Source organism: Leptonychotes weddellii, chromosome 6 (genome assembly GCF_054177405.1).
Source record: "Leptonychotes weddellii isolate Sample4059 chromosome 6, ASM5417740v2, whole genome shotgun sequence".
Classification (NCBI taxonomy): Eukaryota; Metazoa; Chordata; class Mammalia; order Carnivora; family Phocidae; genus Leptonychotes; species Leptonychotes weddellii.
This window is the reverse complement of record NC_138374.1, coordinates 90,484,627-90,502,693: the sequence shown is the minus strand read 5'-3', so window position 1 is coordinate 90,502,693 and position 18,067 is coordinate 90,484,627. Positions and strand designations below refer to the sequence as shown.

The window sequence follows — 18,067 nt, the reverse complement described above, 5'->3', positions numbered from 1 at the left end:
TTTCCCAAATTCCTCATTTTATTAGTTTTCCTGAATTCCTCATCCTCTTGAATGAGAACTACTAGATCCATTAAAAAATTTGGTATTTTGCCTTTGTTCATATTAAGCTTTTAAAATGTTTTCTAACATTTGCTGATGTTTATACCTGTGAATATTTATTCCTCAGGTTTTACTGCTCCCATAAGAAAGAGCTCCTTCCTTTCTCCTCTTAATCCATTTCTAACCTGTGTTCTCAGCTAATTTAGTTTATCTAGATCTTTCTGTTCTCTGAGGCTCTGTCCTTTAGTATTCATTTGGGCATCTGTTTAAGGTTTTAATTTAGTTGTGTGGCAAATTCCTTGACACCTGTGACTTTTTTTTTTATCCCTGAAGCTCTTAGCACAGTAGAAAGCTGATAGTAAATGTTCAACATGCTTTTGCTAGTTGTACTTAATTTAAGAAAACAATCTCATTCTAAGTATGTGATCCAGTAACAGGTCATAAATACAAAAGCTTGAGTTTGGTGCTCTTGTCAGATCCTAAGATGTCACATCTGAGATGTCAATTCTTACAGCTTACACCAAAAACTAACCAATGGTGACTCATTACTCCAGAATTTCAAAAGTCTTCCTTACTATCACTTGTTCTAACTTGAAGTTCCTTCATTTCTGAATCCCGTTTCATGAAAAGAAGCACTGGAATGTATTCTTCTTGAGATAAGCATGCTATCTTTCTTAAGATACTTTCATAAAGTTAAAAGAATTAATGACGTTATAGCAGAGCCCAGCCTTAGTTAAGGGTAGAAGGAGGAACTGGATTTTATTTGGAACAGTTCCTCATTTGAATAAATGTTTACTGAAGTGAGTAAGCAGAGGCATTTCCATCTAAAATTTGGAAAAGAGACAGGAGAGGGAGTAGTTCAAAGAAGCAGGAGTCTAAATCTTTTAAATCAATTTTAAATTCTGTGCTTGTGCATTTGCATTACAGACATGATATGAGTACAGGGGTTCTAGGTACAATGTATGGTTCTTCTAGGGTCAGTTTGTTATTCATCTCTGCATCCCAACATCTAGTACAGAGTCCCAGAAACACTGTTGTACCAAAAAATTATTCCTGACTGACTCTGCACTCTTCTTCAGAGACAGTTTATTGATCAAGGTAAAATAAGGCCAAGTTAAAATGTGACAACACAGGGAGAAATATTGCTACAAATAGTGTGATAATAAGAGAAGATGTTAGGTTAGAAGATGGGTAGTATCCCTGAGCTCAGGTTCCCACTCCCCTGTACCCAGTGATTCATGGTGTGACCCACCATACAACCTCTATTATCTTTAGCTTCCTCTTCAATAAATGAGGATCTTAAATCTCTAAGCCTTTTCCCCCTAATTAAAAAAAATCTTTGATTCTCTCAGATTAAAAAAAAATTCTTCAAAATATTTTCATTTAAACTCCTTTTATTTAAGTGAATTTCAGCTGAATAATGCCCTGCTGTAAATATTTCTTTTAAATCATTATTTTCTAGGATTTTATGATGGATTCCATTTTTATAGTATCTCTAAGAAGGGTGGAAAAGATATAAACACTTATGGAACATCTCATATAAGCCAGATTTTTCGTATTTATTTCATTCTCAAGCCTTATGAAGTGGAAATTTTCTCAATTTTAAAATTAAGGAAACAGAGAAGTCAAGTGTCATGCTGAAGGCCAGGTCAGAGCTGGACAGTGCCAGGCTCTCCTCTCAGGTCTGACTGATTTAAAAATCCATGTTCTTTCTAGTACATGATGCTGGCATTTTGTAAAAAAAAAAAGGTAGGTATTCCATTTAACAGATGGAAAGACTGAGGTACATAGAACCAGGGACTTCCTCAGTTTTGTAGTAAACCAAGATTTTTGGTGCCAGGAAGAAACTCAAGTATTTTGGAGTAGAGTATAAGCTCACATCATGTGCGAGTGTAGGAAAACATCCTTTTGTATGATAACTTCATTTGATGCCAGCATGGAGTTTTCAGGGTTTAAAAATGATGAGGTGTGAGAAAACTGATCCTGTTGTATTTACATTTTTTTTAAATGAAATTCTAGTAATGCAGCTGTTTTCCAGAGACTATTTCAGAATGAACATATTTTATACCCTAGAAATTGATGAAACTTTTTTTTCCAAACCATGCAGCCTAGCCTCCCTAGCTCCCCAACCCCAGCCTTATACATACATGATATCTACAGCATGATAGGGCTTGATCTTGAACTTTATTTCTTCTTATAATTTTATTATCTGAAAATAATTTGTAATGCTACACAGTACTGTACTACCTCATGCTTCAGAAAGGAACTTTTTTTCCTCTGAACGTTCCTTGTGTTGATTTTTTCATCCTCTCTGTCTGTGTTGGCTTCTAGCCCTCTGTTCCTTTCAGTGCATTTGGTCTTGTGCCAAATGAGAGTCATCACTTAGCCCAAAAGTATCATTTTCCAAAACACAGAATCAAAAGGAAAACCCCGCCTATTACACCCACTGCTAATTACCATACCACAAAACTGACTAGTTGCATCATTGGACCATCACTTGTGAATTTCTGCTTTCCAGAGCTCTTATTCTTGCAGAGAATGAGTTTGAGCCACATGGAAGATATGCCTTTAAGCCATTCAAGTCCTCAAGGGACACACAGATCATCCTGGAAGCAATGGTTCCTCTACTCAACAATAGTTACTTTGCTGTTGCTTTGCTCCTTCAGTACACTAATTCTTACTTTTCTTCCACTCAAGGTAAGGAAACAATAGTACCTAAAATTGCTGCTTTTCTTTTGTAAGTCTAGTTATTATCATTGTCACTCAGTATTGTTAGAGCTAGTTGGAAGAGACATGTGGGTACATATAATACAAAAAGAATTTCAATTTTGTCATGGCATATGGCTTTTGAGGCTTATCTAAATGTTTTGAAATGAAAGGTATTAGAAAATGCTAAATGTTAGCAGCATAACTGGGTTAGATAGAATCAATTAAATCAGTCAATTGATAGATGCCTTGGAATATTTTCTCCCTTTCTGTAACTCTGTTAAACCCTCTTGGTGAAATAAAGGTATAAAACATATGCTTGCCTTCAAGGAATGGGATGCAAGCTATAGTCTTACTGAGGGAAAAGATATAAGAAGATAATGGAAGTCAGAATAAGGTAAGTGACAGGTGGTTAGTGCATCTTTGTGGAAGGAAATGGCACTGAACTAGGAGTAAGATCTGGATTCTGGTTCTAGGTCTCCCTAGCTGTATGAATTTAAGAAAGACATTTAATCTTCCTGGTTCTCAGAAAGATTCTTCATCTGAAAAATGGCGGTAGGAGAATGGATTTGTTCATTACAGTGCCCCTTCTAGCTATAAAATATAGTGATTAATAATTTATCTAAGGGTAGTATAGAACATAAATGCTTTAGGAATTCAAAATAGGGAACAAGGACTTTGGACTAGAGTGATCAAGGAAGGCTTCATGGAGGAAGGAGGTAGCACATTCCTATTTGGGAAGCCCCTGATGCTTATCAGGAATTTCCCATTGAGCTCCAATCCAAGTTGTGGGTCTAGTAAAGGAAATGGAAATATATGAGGTTCTTTTTAGAAGTTTTTCTGACTGTATTATATGTACCCACATGACAATGCTTTATTTAATTTAGGATTGAACCTATTTTGGGGTACATTTGAAGATTCCAAGCCTTGGAGAGAATAAAGTAGTATATGCTTATCTAAGAAAGGACTATAATATAAAAGTAGCACCTGCGGAAATATTTTTCTAAGGGGATTGGCCAGTGAAAGCTCCAAAAATATTTTCTACTACTTAAGATATTTAAAAGCCATTGAGAAAAGATGCAGGAGGAAGTACATGGTAATTGCTGGTATTAATTTAGTTAGGGGAAGTGTAGCTTTGGCCACATCTCTACACACTAAACCATTAATCTATATTCCCTAACTGTACACAAGGATATGCAACAGAGACTTTTCTAATCACACCCCAACTCTCTCCAGGAATATATCAAGCAGAAGTCTGAACTTTCTGGAGCAGTGAAGCTTTGAGCAGAAAGAAAAGAATTGTTAGGAATTCTGAGTGTTTCGATTTGTGAAGAAAGGAAAGGGTGAGAATAGCAATAGCTTAACTTTGGAAGAATTTATCCCTCTAAAGTCACCTCAAGTTTTAGCCAGATTTCCCCGAAGAATGTAAGATATGTTATAGGTGTTATCCATTCCTACATATGACTGGGGAACCAATGCATAGAAGAGGCTGGAAATGTCCTTCTCAACAGAACACAGTGGCTCTTGCAAAGGGAAAGAGGAAGTCTAATAATGCCAGAGGCACCTAGGATATCTCTTGCCAGAACTGAACTCGACCAATCCCACGTATTTGAGCTCTGATTCTCTCTCCTAGACAACATGCATCTTCTCAATGAAAGGTTCTGCCTCTAAAAAAATAGCCCAGAGTTTATTTCAAATTTGGGGAAATTTTAAAGGTTTTCAGGATATTGTCCTGATTGGATGTCATAAAGGCTTGTTTCCTATAGGAAAAGCCAATGGCCTGGCTGACGCAATGCAACATTAACTCACTTTCCACTTGCCTGCTCTTCCCTTTCCTTATTGGCCACAAATAAGTATCTTAGGAAAGGAGGGCTGTGTGGCTAGCGGATGGTGAGTCATTATGAGGTGGCCGCTTCCACCTTCTCACAATACCCATGAAACTTGGAGGGTTTTTGTTTTGTTTTGTTTTTGTTTTGTCTCCACTCTAGTTTTTATATACAAAATCCCACTTTCCAACTTCTCTAGGCACTAATTCAAAAAAGCGTTAGACAGGAAGATTGGCTCCTTCTAAACCAACAGAAATTTCCTTGGGAGAACACTTTTTTTTTTGGTGCCCCCTCCCCCCCCATCTTTCAAAAGAGGTTCAACTGAAAGGATTGGCTATGAACCCAAGGAATTCGGTCTACTCCTCAGTGAAATTAACCTCACAGAAATTATCTCTCTAAAAAAAACCAAAAAAACAAAAACAAATGTTCAGAAGAGTCCCCTGCTTCAGTGAAATGAAGGATGCCCTTCCAAAAGGGGAAGATGTGCTTGTACTTAAAAGCAGAATAGAGTCTATTTCCAAATGATGATCTGAGTAGGGTTGGTTTGGAGAAAGAATTATTGTTTTGGCCATTTGAACCCAAGCATTTAAATCTGGGCTTAAATTATAACGGGGTTACAAGAGCAATTGCTCCTTCTAAGCAAAAATGAATTAAACTAAATGGAAAGTCCCATATGCTTCTTTATAAATGGATATTTACTCCTTCCAAAGATCAGCAGAATTATAAACAGAAACTGCCCCCACAGAGTAGTAAGGGTGAGACTTTTGAATCAGACAGACTGTTTGGACCTCAGCATAGCCTTTTATCAGCTGCATGACATTGGGCTAGTTACTTAATCCCTCTCAGGAGCACTTCCTCATCTGCAAATGAGCATGCTAGTTCTTATCCCATTGACCTGGATTAATGAGACAGTCCAGTGCCTGACCCAGAGCAGGCTCTGAATAGATTGTAGTGATTAATATTTGCATCATTATTATTGACATTATAATGAGGATAAATTTAAAAAGACTTTTAACAAAACGGATATTCCTTGCTCATCTATTTCATTTCCTCAGCTAAAGACTATACCTTGCTGCCAAATAGATGATTTTTTCGATTAGACAGATTTTCATTTGTGGCAATAGAAAATGTCAGTGGTGGTTCTGTAGTTCTAAGTAGACATTAAAACAGCCCAAGTACAATATCCAGGATTTCTGTCTCTGGCAATTAATTTGTCTGTGGCGTTAGGTTTCTCCACACACTCTATGCATGATAGTAGACACCACAGATGTTATCTGTGCCACATATTTTGGCACTCATTTATATTTAGATTGTTACCCAATTGCCTCATGTGTGTAAGCATGTCTTTCTAGAAAGATTATAAACTGCCTAAGAGGCAAGGACTATAAATTGTATGTTTCTCTTGCTTACAGTGCTAGTTGGGAATATAGGTGATTAATGTTTTGTTCAGTTCATTATAATCAGCATCATTATCAAAACAGCTAATATTTAATGAGCAGAACCAGATCTGTCTGGGCAAAGCCCTTCTTAACAATTATGACATTTAAACCCATAAACACCCTCAGTGAGTTAGGTGCTATTATGTCTCCCATTTTATAAATGAGAAAATTAAAGATAAGGGAATCTATCACATGCCTATCATGGATCAAACTAAATTGAATGTCAGCATTTCTTCTAAGAAACCCCAAAAGGAGGATGAAATAATTACAAGAGCAAAAACAATTATAGGAATCCAAACTTTCTGATTGTACCTCCTTATTAACAAAATATTTTTGAGTACAATCCCACCATATATGCTAATTTATTATGTTAGATATAAGGGCTAATATTATGTATAATAAAAAGATACACAAAATGGAAACTTCGAATGATGAACTGAATGACATGCTTCATATAGTTTATTCACAGTGCAAAACTGTTTTGCTTTTACCAAAATATTATATTTTACATGTTAATATAAGCATTTCTAATATAACCAAAATAATATTTTAGTAATTTGATAAATGTGTTTCTTTTATTTTCTTAACCTTAGTCTAACACTTTGTGATACAATAACTTGAAGGTTATAAGTTAACTTACTTTGATTCATGATTTTCACTGTCATAACCTGTATTTCTCCCCTCTCCTCTACTAGACTATTTTATTCCTTTGACTTCTGTTTAAATATGCATTATCTTTTCCTCATTCTCTTTCTCACTTGAAAACCTTGCCTCTAAGTTCTATGAGAAAACAGAAGTAGGCAGGAACGAAGTTCCAAAGCTCCCTATCATATCTACCACTTACCTGCAATTTTGTTCACATAGACTGTTTCCCTCTTGTCACTGTGCATGAATTGTTCATGTACCTATCTAAGGCCACCTGTGACCCAGATTCTGTCCCCTCTTACTTACTCAAGGACACTGATTGCTCCAACAATTATCTCCTAGCTCTTACATTCTATTCCCCTTTACTGGAACATTCCCATCAAATGGCAACAGGTAACCATGTTGTCAGTTCTCTGATGTTAAAAGAAAACCAAAGACTAAGAAAAACAACAAAATCAAAACATTTCTTTGACCTCCCATCCCCCTCCAGGCTCCACTTAATTTTTCCATTTTCCCTTACAGGAAAATTCCCCCAATTTTTCTTTTCTCACTTAGCCTTGAATCCATTCTAATGAAGCTTCTGTCCTCACCACATCACAGAAACTACTTTTGCCAAAAAACCCAATGACTACCATGTTGTCGAATCCATCAGTTAATTCCCTGTCCTCTTCTCACTTGATCCATCAGCAGCATTTAATACAGCTGATCACATCTCCCTGAAATACTTTCACCTCTTCATTTCCAACATCACACTCTTTAGGTTTCCCTTCTGACTCACTGGCCTTTCTTTCTTAGTCTCCTTTGGTGTTTCTTCCTCATTCCCTGGCCTCCAAATAGTGCAGTGTTCCAAACGCTCCTCTCTATCGATACTCACTGCCTTGACAATCTCACACAATCTCATGTCTTAAAATGTCACATCATCAGAACTCCTTAAAGTCCATCCTCATATGTCCAACTGCCTGCCTGAAACTCGAGTCTACCTGGATATGTAATAAGTATCAATCATAAACTTGATATGTACAAAAGTGAACTCATGATTCTTTCCTCTCAATTTACTCCTCTTAAATCTTGCTCATTTCAGTGATTAACAATTTTATCTTTCCAATTACTGATGCCCAACATCTTGGAGTCATCTTTTGTCTTCTTATTTTCTCATCCCATATCCACATCAGGATAGCCAGAACCTTGGTCAGAGGCACCATGCTTTCTTGCCTGGATGATTATAGTGATCTTTTGGCTGGTCTCACTGTTTTTGCACTGGCTTCTCTTTGCCTTATTCCTATCATGGCAGCCAAAGAAATCCCATAAAAGAAAAATGTGCAATATCTTTAAGTTCAAACAGTCTCTTAAGCCCTTTGCCTCAAGGAAACCAATAAACTTTACATGGTACAAAAATTTTTTTGGTGGTTATACCTTATTTTAGTACTAAGTATTTTAAAGCCTTTAGCATTTAAATACCAGTATTTATAGAATTAACCACACTGATGGCTTCTTGTAGCAAGTAAACTGTGGGATGTTGCAAGTTTGAAACTAGTCTCCCCATGGTATCTCAGTTACTGTAAACTGTGATTGTCTGAATATTAAATGAGGGTGGCTTTACCAGTCTGTATTGTGAATATTTCTATAGTTTAATATTATTAAAAATAAAAATAAACTTAACTAGAAATTCTATTATTTTCTTTTCATATGCCATGGATCACCTTGTGTAGTGACTGGGGTGTGGAGACTACTGTTTATAGATAATTTCTATAGCCCAAGAGGAGAAGAGTCCAAGATCAAATAGTTGTCCTATCGGTAGAAGTCAGATGGATGGAATGAGACCTTAACTTTTGCCTAGAAGACCAAAAAAGGTGGTTAGGTAATGAAAGGGAAAGGAAAGAGCCAGGCCATCTACAAAGGAAAGCTGAAACAGGAAAGACAATTTAGAGGGAAGGATTTTTTAATATGGCTAAGGAATAGAAGTTTGCTTCAGGATCTGAAGCTCTAAATAAACCAATCAGGAAGGCTGTGACACTGTCATCCTCCTGACCAATTCCTCTTTTTCTTCCCCTACAGACTGCCAGTGAGCCCTGCATAGCTAAGTTTGGTGAGTAACCTGTCTTGCACACCTCCTTTTTACTTTTATTAGTATTTGATGCAAGAAGGAAGCCCATTTTTATTCATTTTCAACTATTATTTATAACTGCTTATCATGTGCCAAGCAGTTGTCTAGGAGCTGAGACTTCAGAGGTAAACCAGACAGACAAGTCCATCCTCAATGAAGCTTACATTCAAGGTCACATCTCTGGGCAGGAATTCACATCACTTTTACAGGGCCAGGAACCTGAAATCTGGGAATCCACCTTTAATTTTGTGTTTAAATAAGCGCAAGTTTCAAATTTCTACAACCTTTCCCTCTGACAAACTCAAAGTTCTTCTCAAGTTCCTATATTGCTGGTGCTCAGTAGAGTGTGTGTAGGGTGACATTTTTGTTTCCAAATATATAAAAAAGGAATGAAAGCCAGGGAAATGGCTACTTCCTTTGTGCCTCTCCCATCCTCTCAGCTTCTGAGCCACTTTCCCTTAGAGTGAGTGACCTGGTATTTACTAAGAAAACACATTAAAGGGGTGCTTTGGTGGCTCAGTTGGTTAAGAGACTGCTTTCGACTCCGGTCATGGTCCAGGGAACTGGGATTGAGCCCTGCATCAGGCTCCCTGCTTGGCGGGAAGCCTGCTTCTCCCTCTCCCATTCCCCCTGCTTGTGTTCCCTCTTTTGCTGTCTCTCTCTCTCTCTCTGTCAGTTAAATAAATAAAAATCTTAAAAAAAAAAAACACATTAAAGTTTACAGGTTCACCGAGACTTAAGGTATTTCTTAGAATACATACAAAATTGAAAATAAATACATTTGGATTGTTTACATATTTCAGACCACACACACACATTTTTCAGCTGAGAGCAGAACATTTCTAAAGTTAACTGCAATCCCTGTTTTCCTATACAGTTTGAAATGCTGGGCTTCCCTGGCTTGTGGGAATTAGGGAATCTCTTTTTACTATTTGTCTCTGCCTTTGTAATTTGTTTTTGTTTTTCTAGTAAATGGAGTGGAAATCATGATATGTTTGAAATTCCCTCTTGAGGTGATAAAATGTTGAGAACCTCAAGTGCTGCTAAGTGGCCTCAAGTCTCTAAGTGGCTCCTATTACAGAATAAGAGAACCGGTGACACTTTTTCCTGTGACTCGCCTATTTTCTATTACGTATCACATGTAAAGCAGGAAGAAATTTACTGGGCTTTGGGCTCACTGGAGATACAGAGAGACTTTGCTTCTTGCTCTAATGATCTCTCCATCCTTCCTCAGAATCTAGCCTCACAGCCTTATAATCAATCATTTATATATAAATAACAATTTAAGTCAACATGTGATCTCTTCTGGGTTGCTTTTTTTATCAAGGTTTCTTTCTAATTATGAGATAAAGGCTTTGCCCTCATAAAAAAATTACAGAGAATTAGAGAACAGACCAAATAAGTATTTTTGAATGATCAAGACACTCCCTGGGGCTCTGAAATCACACACTATGCAAAAGCAATTAACATTAGGAAAATATGTAAATTCCACATATTTCTATGAAAATAAGTGACCAAGTCTTAACTCTTTCTCCATCCCCTGTGACAGTTTTAAACTAGGGATACTTATATTTAAGCATTTAAAAATTTAAATTTTTATATTTAAAAATTTAAATAACTTCCATTTATAAACTCATGAATTTACCAGGATATCCCAAGTAGATCTTGGGTATATACCTAAAAACTAAAGAGAAGAGCCATAATTTAAACATAATGCACCTAATTCAGGAACAGGGATGTATCATTCAATCAATAAATATTTACTGAGCACACACTAGGTTCCAGGAACTCTTTTAGGTGCTGAAGATATAGCAATGAACAAAATAGAGAAACACTTGTCCTGAAAGATGTTATATTCAAGTGAGTAATGAGCAACTTAATTTATAATATGCTAGATGGTGACACACCTTCTATGAAAAAAACTAAAGCAGGATAAAGGGAGAGAGAGTCAGGAGAGCACTATTTTATGTAGACTGATGAGGAAGGTCTCAGTGATAAAATGATACACAGTAAACAGTATTTACATAGAAAAGCATGAATATGCATCCTGGACTGCCAACTTTGGTTATCACAATCCTAGTGTGTGATTCCTCTCTCCCTTCCTCCTTTAGTTCCTTTCACAAATATTGATTGACAAGAGATGCAATGCCACCTAAAACTTAACCCATTTTTCTATTCCAAATCCATTTCTTTAGAGCTCCCCAGGCAAGAGATGCACTTAGGATTTGTAATTTCTCTAAAACAAGGAATAGATACTTAAAATATTAAAATTGTTTTTGGAGAGAACTAATACAGACTAGGTAAAGAAACAACTTGTAAGTGGGAAACAACTATAATCAGGAAGGGAATTAAATAAATAACTATGCTTTCTTTTTTTTTTCTCTTTTGTAAATTCCTTACAGGACCATTCCCTTTAAAATGGCAAATGACATGTCCCAAGCTTCCTTGTGTGAATAAGACAGCTGACGAGAAACTGGAGATACTTCAGAATGGCTTGTACCTAATTTATGGCCAAGTGGCTCCCAATACAACCTACAAGGAACCAGCTCCTTTTGAGGTGCGGCTACGTAAAAATGAAGACATCATACAAGCGCTAACAAAGAACTCTACAATTCAAAATGTAGGAGGGACTTATGAATTGCATGCTGGAGATATACTAGAGTTGATATACAACTCTGAACATCAGGTTCTAAAAAATAATACATACTGGGGGATCTTATTGCTAGCAAATCCCCAATATAACTCCTAGAGACTCAATTTGGCCTCCTTATCATCTTTAGCACATGCAGAAATGCTGGTGAGTGTGTTGGAGGAGGCAGATTTTCAACACCCACAGTTTGTCTGAGTACACAAATCAACACATACAGAACTCCTCTGCATGTGAGTTTTCATCTCTCAAGCTTATCCGAAAGAGACTCAGAGGACAGGCCAGAGACATTTGATTACCTCTGACATTGGGTCAGCAAAGATGCTTTACTAATCCATGATAAGTGACTGTGGGTGGCTCAAGGACAGAAGCTTCTCAAAGAGTCTGTGTCTAGTTCTTGAATCCTTGGATGGGGAAAAATTGTCTTATTGCCCTGGGAGCCTTACCTGGTATGCAAAAAACGATTCAGGGTGGTGGCCTGGCCTTGTTCTCATATTCCTGGGCTGCTTCACTTTATTCTTCCCATACTCCTGTCTTTTGAGGCCCTCCTATTAAAGGTAGCCAGACTGGGAGGGTGGCCACAGATATGCCAACAACACCCCACTTTAGATGTGATGATGTTAAGAACACAGAGAATACTCAGAATTATTGGGGCAGAGGCACAGATGGCATAGAATGGAATGCACTTTACTTGGGAAATTCCCTTGATTTCATCACATTCAGGATGCAGAATGCTTTATAAAACCATTTGGTCAAAGGACTCATTCTGAACGTTGACACTGGGCTCATGAGAAGTTGTTGATGTGTGTCTAAATATTGTCAGTAGTAAAGAAAGTAATCATTAGTAATCATAAAATTAAACCCTAGAAATTGGTATCATCAGTACTGTATTATGTCATGTAATAATTTCATATTTTTAGCTGGCTGTCCACAGTTTGCAAAGTGCTTTCATATATCACAGGGCAACTCTATGAAGCGAATGGGGCAGGTGTTTTTGGCACAATTTAAACAAAGAAAATATGAAGGCATCTGGAACATAGGTGATTTGCCTCAACCCATAGAACTAATGACTGATAGGGCCAGTGGGCTTCCACAGTGTATCACACTATCTCAGCTTTAGGGTTAGTATTTCAGCTATGATGTTAAGTCCATAGAGCTTAGCAGATTTAATTATCAGGAGATGCATTCCCTTTCAGCTCAAGGTGGGTAGACTGAAGCTACAACCGACTCTCCTTCCTTAGCAAACTACTTTTTCCTTTCCCTGCTTGAAGCAGGGAGCACAAGGGTGTTGCTCAGGGCTTATTCCAACCAAATCCCCTTCCTCACTTTAAAGAGCCTGTCTTGGTCAAACGTGTTAACTTCTAAAAATAATGAATAGCACTCAATTAAATGATAGGCTGCTAAAGTTTTTAGACTCTGTTAAATTAATTAGCTGTTTGGGGGTTCTTGTTGAAAGGTATATAATATGATTACGTGATAACCCAATTTAAAATATTTATGGATATTTGTAAAAAGTTATACTATGTTAATTAAAAATATTTGTATTGTATGGGACAAAAATTGCTGGGGAACAGAGTAAGCCTGAGGCCAAGATGTTTCTTAGTCTTTTTTAAAAAACATCTGCTGAGTAGCTGTACTGGCCAAAGACCTAGATACCTTGCTTCTCTTGCGTTTGCATATCTTCTCAGGAAATTAAAGTTATATCACATATATTTATAGAAACTTGTTATTGATTATTGTTGAGTTATAAGCAGCAGTGTGCTGGAGTGCTGGAGTGAGCTAGCACTAAGCTCATGACAGCTGATTGTTAAATTTTTAAAATTTTGCAATCTGGTTATTAATTACAGTCATCCTTGAAATTGGCCATGGTGGGACTATTTATAACATGGGAACTGGCAACACTACAAATTAGGGATTTTCCTTTTGGAGAGCCTGTTCACCAGCACACCACTGTTTGTAAAACTCTCCTTCTTAATGACTCCTCTCTGCTCCTGCCTCATTCCTGGGACAATCGAGGCAGGCAAGGGAGAGAGGAAAATTGTCATATTCCCAGCAAAAGTCCCACATGGCAATGATTTCTCAGGGCAAGAGTGATCTCAGCAGCTGCAGCCAGAGTGAGGGTTACCAACAGATGACCTTTGAATTTTCCTGGTGTTATAATTTCAACCTTTGTTTTCATGTATACTCTGTTTCCTTTTTGTCTCAAATAGTTGAAACCTATAATAAATGTATATTGGTAAGTGGACTGTAGCTGACTTATCTGTGAGTTATCAGTTTAGAGTCAGTGATGTTGAGAACTTGAAGGGACATCAGAGAAATCCTTGCCCACATGAAACACTTGCTTGGCTAGCATTAGGCAAAACTGAGAGCTGGATGCAATTAGCTTTTTGTTATAAGCTGTCCCAATTTTTGATGAGTTAGTCAGACAGTTTCACATTCTGACTTCCACCCACCCCCTCAACTCCACCTCAGACGTCCTCACCAACAAAGCCGTCACCAAACCCTCTTATAATAATTGTTTTTTTTACCTTTCATTTTACCCATCAAAACTTACCTAGAGTGTGGAATATCACTGTGGGTTAAGTCTCTGCTTCTGAAGATGGCGTTTAATTGAAAAGCAATGCAGTTTTGAGCATCTGATGGGGTAAACTAACTCCTTAAATGAAGCATATATGTTCATTTTGGAGATGAAATTCCTGTCTTTTTGTGTTTGATCTCAAAGAAGCAGTTTCATTTGTGGGGGTGAGAGGATATTTTTAAATTTTTTTATGCAAGAAGGAGAAGCAAAAACCTGATCAGCTATGAGGAGTCTGAGGATTACCTTCAGGTAGAAATTATAAAGGATACCTCAGGACATACACTTTTCTTGATCTGATAGGATACATGTCTATTTTGGGGTCACTAGTGACCCTAGCAAAGTCACTCTATTGGCCATGACACTCCTGCGAGTCCCACATCTATCCACAAGAAACCTGTACACATGCTTTGCACCTACAAACTCAGAGAGTATGATTGTAGCAAGATTCTCCCATTTCTACTACCAGGAGTTGGCCTTTCTCTTCCCAACAGATTTGCTGGGTGAGGTCAAACTCTAGCTCACTGTCAACTTTTGCTTTCTGTGGTGGGAGTCAGGCAGTAGTTCTCTGTATCTCCCAATTGCAAGAAATATACTTCAAAGCTCTTTTAGGGGTTCCCTTGAAGCCCTCCTACCAAGCTTAAGGTTAGAAAGTTTCATTGCTCCCCATTCCTCCTGTAAACGGAGTGGGTGAGGACTCACAACATGGCCACAGCTTTTTCTTTATAAATGTTATCACAAACTCTCCTTCTTACCACTCTGCCCTCACTTTATGTCCTTGATCCAGCTAATGTGTCAAAGACTATTAGAAAAAGGGGGCTTACCTTCATTCCTTTTGTAAATTCTGCATATTGGTGGGGTCAACTGTCTTACTCTCACTTTGATATCTTAGTTCAGTTGTATTATGCCTGAGTTGAAATTGAATCAGGTAGAATTCCACTTTAACATCCAGTTATACTCTTAGATGTCAAGAAAGGATGAGAGAGATGTATGATAATATGCAGAAATACAAAAACCTCCAAACTCTCATCACAGGAGAAATAAAATAAGAGCTTAATACAAAGGCAGAAAGAGAGGAAAATTATCATTCAGAAAAGTTAGGCTTAAGAACATTGTTACAAATGAACATAAAACATTGCTTTTAATTTCTTGAAAATCAAGGAAAATTAGAGAAGCATGAAGGAAATAGAGTTGTTTCATCCAAAAAAAAAATTGTTTTAACACACACTGTTTTATTAGGAAAAAGAAACCTTTCCCTGGTACTGAGCTCTAAGCAGACTCTCTCCAGTTCCACAATGAATGCTCTAGATAGTAAAATGCAGATTTTCCCACTTATTTTATTTGAATGTACTGGATTCTGTTAGCAGTTAACTAGTTTAAGGAGTTCAAAGTAGGTTACTTGAGCTATCACTCTAAGACACACAGAAGATGAATCCCATTATATTGTTTGGGAAAGTAGACTGGAGGGTTTATAGGTCCTCCTTCAAAGAACTCAGGAAGTGTTTAGGAATAGGAACATGAAAATTCAATAAATAGAATCATTAGATTAAACCACCTTCCTCACTGCTTCAATTACATAATCGGAATGGGAATCTCTGATTTTCATGTCCAGGGTGATTTTTTCCAGCCAGCTTTGGTGTTATCCAGGGACCCTACAAAGGTAGCATGTTGCTCACCCTGGGCCTCAAACATGCAGAGTCCGAGTCAACTGGGGTGAACTGGTGAGTTTAAGTTTCGCAGAATGGAAGACACAGAGCCTCTTCTTACCTTCCCTCTCTGCTTATAGGTTGTATCTCTTATCCAATGAGCTAATCTCTGAGAGGAATCTGATGTCCAAGAGTCCAGAGTCTGACAGAGTGCCTGACTCATAGTCCTTTTTGTCTATTGTAAATAAATAAATAATAAATAAATCATAAATTTACTTGAGCATTGGTAAAAACTTAGCATTATTGTATGTACTCTGGATAACAGAGCCCAGTGGGGAAAGCCTTCAGTCTCCCTGTCCTTACTGTCTCCCATCCCATCATGTACTATTCTCAAGTACTCTCCTTCCCCATCAAAATCTGTTCTGAGGAACACTGTTAATGTAAGTAAGGTAAAGAAACTTATAAATTCACTTGCACTAAGGGAAAATAGCCAATAAGCTACCTTGTGAATCACTAAAACAGGACAAAATCTTACTTGTTTTAAGCTTTGCTGGGCAGAAATACTAAGAAACAATTGCCTTTATAATATCCTAGGGCAAAACAATTTATTCAATTTATTCAATGATCAATGGCAGAGGTTTTCAAAGTGAAGTCTATGAACTCTACATCGGATTCACAAGGGATACTTGGAAAAAACAAGAGATTCCAAGGCTCATTCAAGTGTACTGAATAAATGTTTCTAGGAGTGAGGACTAGGGATCAAATGGATTTAACACAGTCTGGCCCATAGGTTATTCTTATGCACACTACAGTTTAGGAACTGCTCTTTTAATGATATGATACTTTATGTGGAAAACCCAAAAGACTCCACCCCAAAACTGCTAGAACTCATACAGGAATTCAGTAAAGTGGCAGGATATAAAATTATTCCACAGAAATCAGTGGCATTTCTATACACCAACAACAAGACAGAAGAAAAAGAAATTAGGGAGTCGATCCCATTTACAATTACACCGAAACCATAAGATACCTAGGCATAAATCTAACCAAAGAGGCAAAGAATCTGTACTCAGAAAACTATAAAATACTCATGAAAGAAATTGAGGAAGACACAAAGAAATGGAAAAACGTTCCATGCTCATGGATTGGAAGAACAAATATTGTGAAAATGTCTATGCTACCTAGAGTAATCTACACATTTAATGCAATCCCTATCAAAATACCATCCACTTTTTTCAAAGAAATGGAACAAATAATCCTAAAATTTGTATGGAACCAGAAAATACCCCAAATAGCCAGAGGAATGTTGAAAAAGAAAAGCAAAGCCAGTGGCATCACAATTCCGGACTTCCAGCTCTATTACAAAGCTGTCATCATCAAGACAGTATGGCACTGGCACAAAAACAGACACATAGATCAATGGAACAGAATAGAGAGCCCAGAAATGGACTCTCAATTCTATGGCCAACTAATATTCGACAAGGCAGGAAAGAATGTCCAATGGAAAAAAGTCTCTTCAACAATGGTGTTGGGAAAATTGGACAGCCACATGCAGAAGAATGAAACTGGACCATTTCCTTATACCACACACAAAAATAGACTCAAAATGGATGAAGGGCCTCAATGTGAGACAGGAATCCATCAACATCCTAGAGGAGAACACAGGCAGCGACCTCTTTGACCTCAGCCACAGCAACTTCCTCCTAGAAACATCGCCAAAGGCAAGGGAAGCAAGGGCAAAAATGAACTATTGGGACTTCATCAAGATAAAAAGCTTTTGCACAGCAAAAGAAACAGTCAACAAAACCAAAAAAAACTGACAGAATGGGAAAAGATATTTGCAAGTGACATATCAGATAAAGGGCTAGTATCCAAAATCTATAAAGAACTTATCAAACTCAACACCCAAAGAACACATAATCCAATCAAGAAATGGGCAGAAGACATGAACAGACATTTCTGCAAAGAAGACATCCAAATGGCCAGCAGACACATAAAAAGTGGTCAGTGTCACTCGGCATCAGGGAAATCCAAATCAAAACCTCAATGAGATACCACCTCACACCAGTCAGAATGGCTAAAGTTAACAAGTCAGGAAATGACAGATGTTGGTGAGGATGGGGAGATAGGGGAACACTCTTACACTGTTGGTGGGAATGCAAGCTGGTGCAGCCACTCTGGAAAACAGTATGGAGGTTCCTCAAAATGTTGAAAATAGAGATACTCTATGACCCAGCAGTTGCACTACTAGGTATTTACCCCAAAGATACAAATGTAGTGATCCAAAGGGGTACGTGCACCCCGATGTTTATAGCAGCAATGTCCACAATAGCCAAACTATGGAAAGAGACAAGATGTCCATCAACAGATGAGTGGATAAAGAAGATGTGGTGCGTGTGTGTGTGTGTGTGTGTGTATAATAGAATATTATGCAGCCATC

At 37.6% G+C, this 18,067-nt stretch overlaps 1 protein-coding gene across 1 annotated transcript; it reads left to right on the top strand.

Annotated features, from left to right (window-relative positions):
* The first annotated feature begins 2,541 nt into the window (after window positions 1-2,541).
* Window positions 2,542-13,651, top strand: TNFSF18 (TNF superfamily member 18). Its single transcript, XM_031029819.2, has 3 exons — window positions 2,542-2,736; window positions 8,711-8,741; window positions 11,162-13,651. Exons 1-3 carry the CDS (start codon window positions 2,578-2,580, stop codon window positions 11,506-11,508), a joined length of 537 nt encoding a protein of 178 aa, XP_030885679.1. The 5' UTR covers window positions 2,542-2,577; the 3' UTR covers window positions 11,509-13,651.
* The last annotated feature ends 4,416 nt before the right edge of the window (window positions 13,652-18,067 follow it).

Bases quoted from the DNA above. Each gene is read 5' to 3' on its own strand.
- TNFSF18 (XM_031029819.2), top strand. From the start codon at position 2,578: ATGAGTTTGAGCCACATGGAAGATATGCCTTTAAGCCATTCAAGTCCT. The intron at 2,737-8,710 runs GTAAGGAAACAA...CTTCCCCTACAG, and splicing joins TTACTTTTCTTCCACTCAAG to ACTGCCAGTGAGCCCTGCAT. The intron at 8,742-11,161 runs GTGAGTAACCTG...AATTCCTTACAG, and splicing joins GCCCTGCATAGCTAAGTTTG to GACCATTCCCTTTAAAATGG.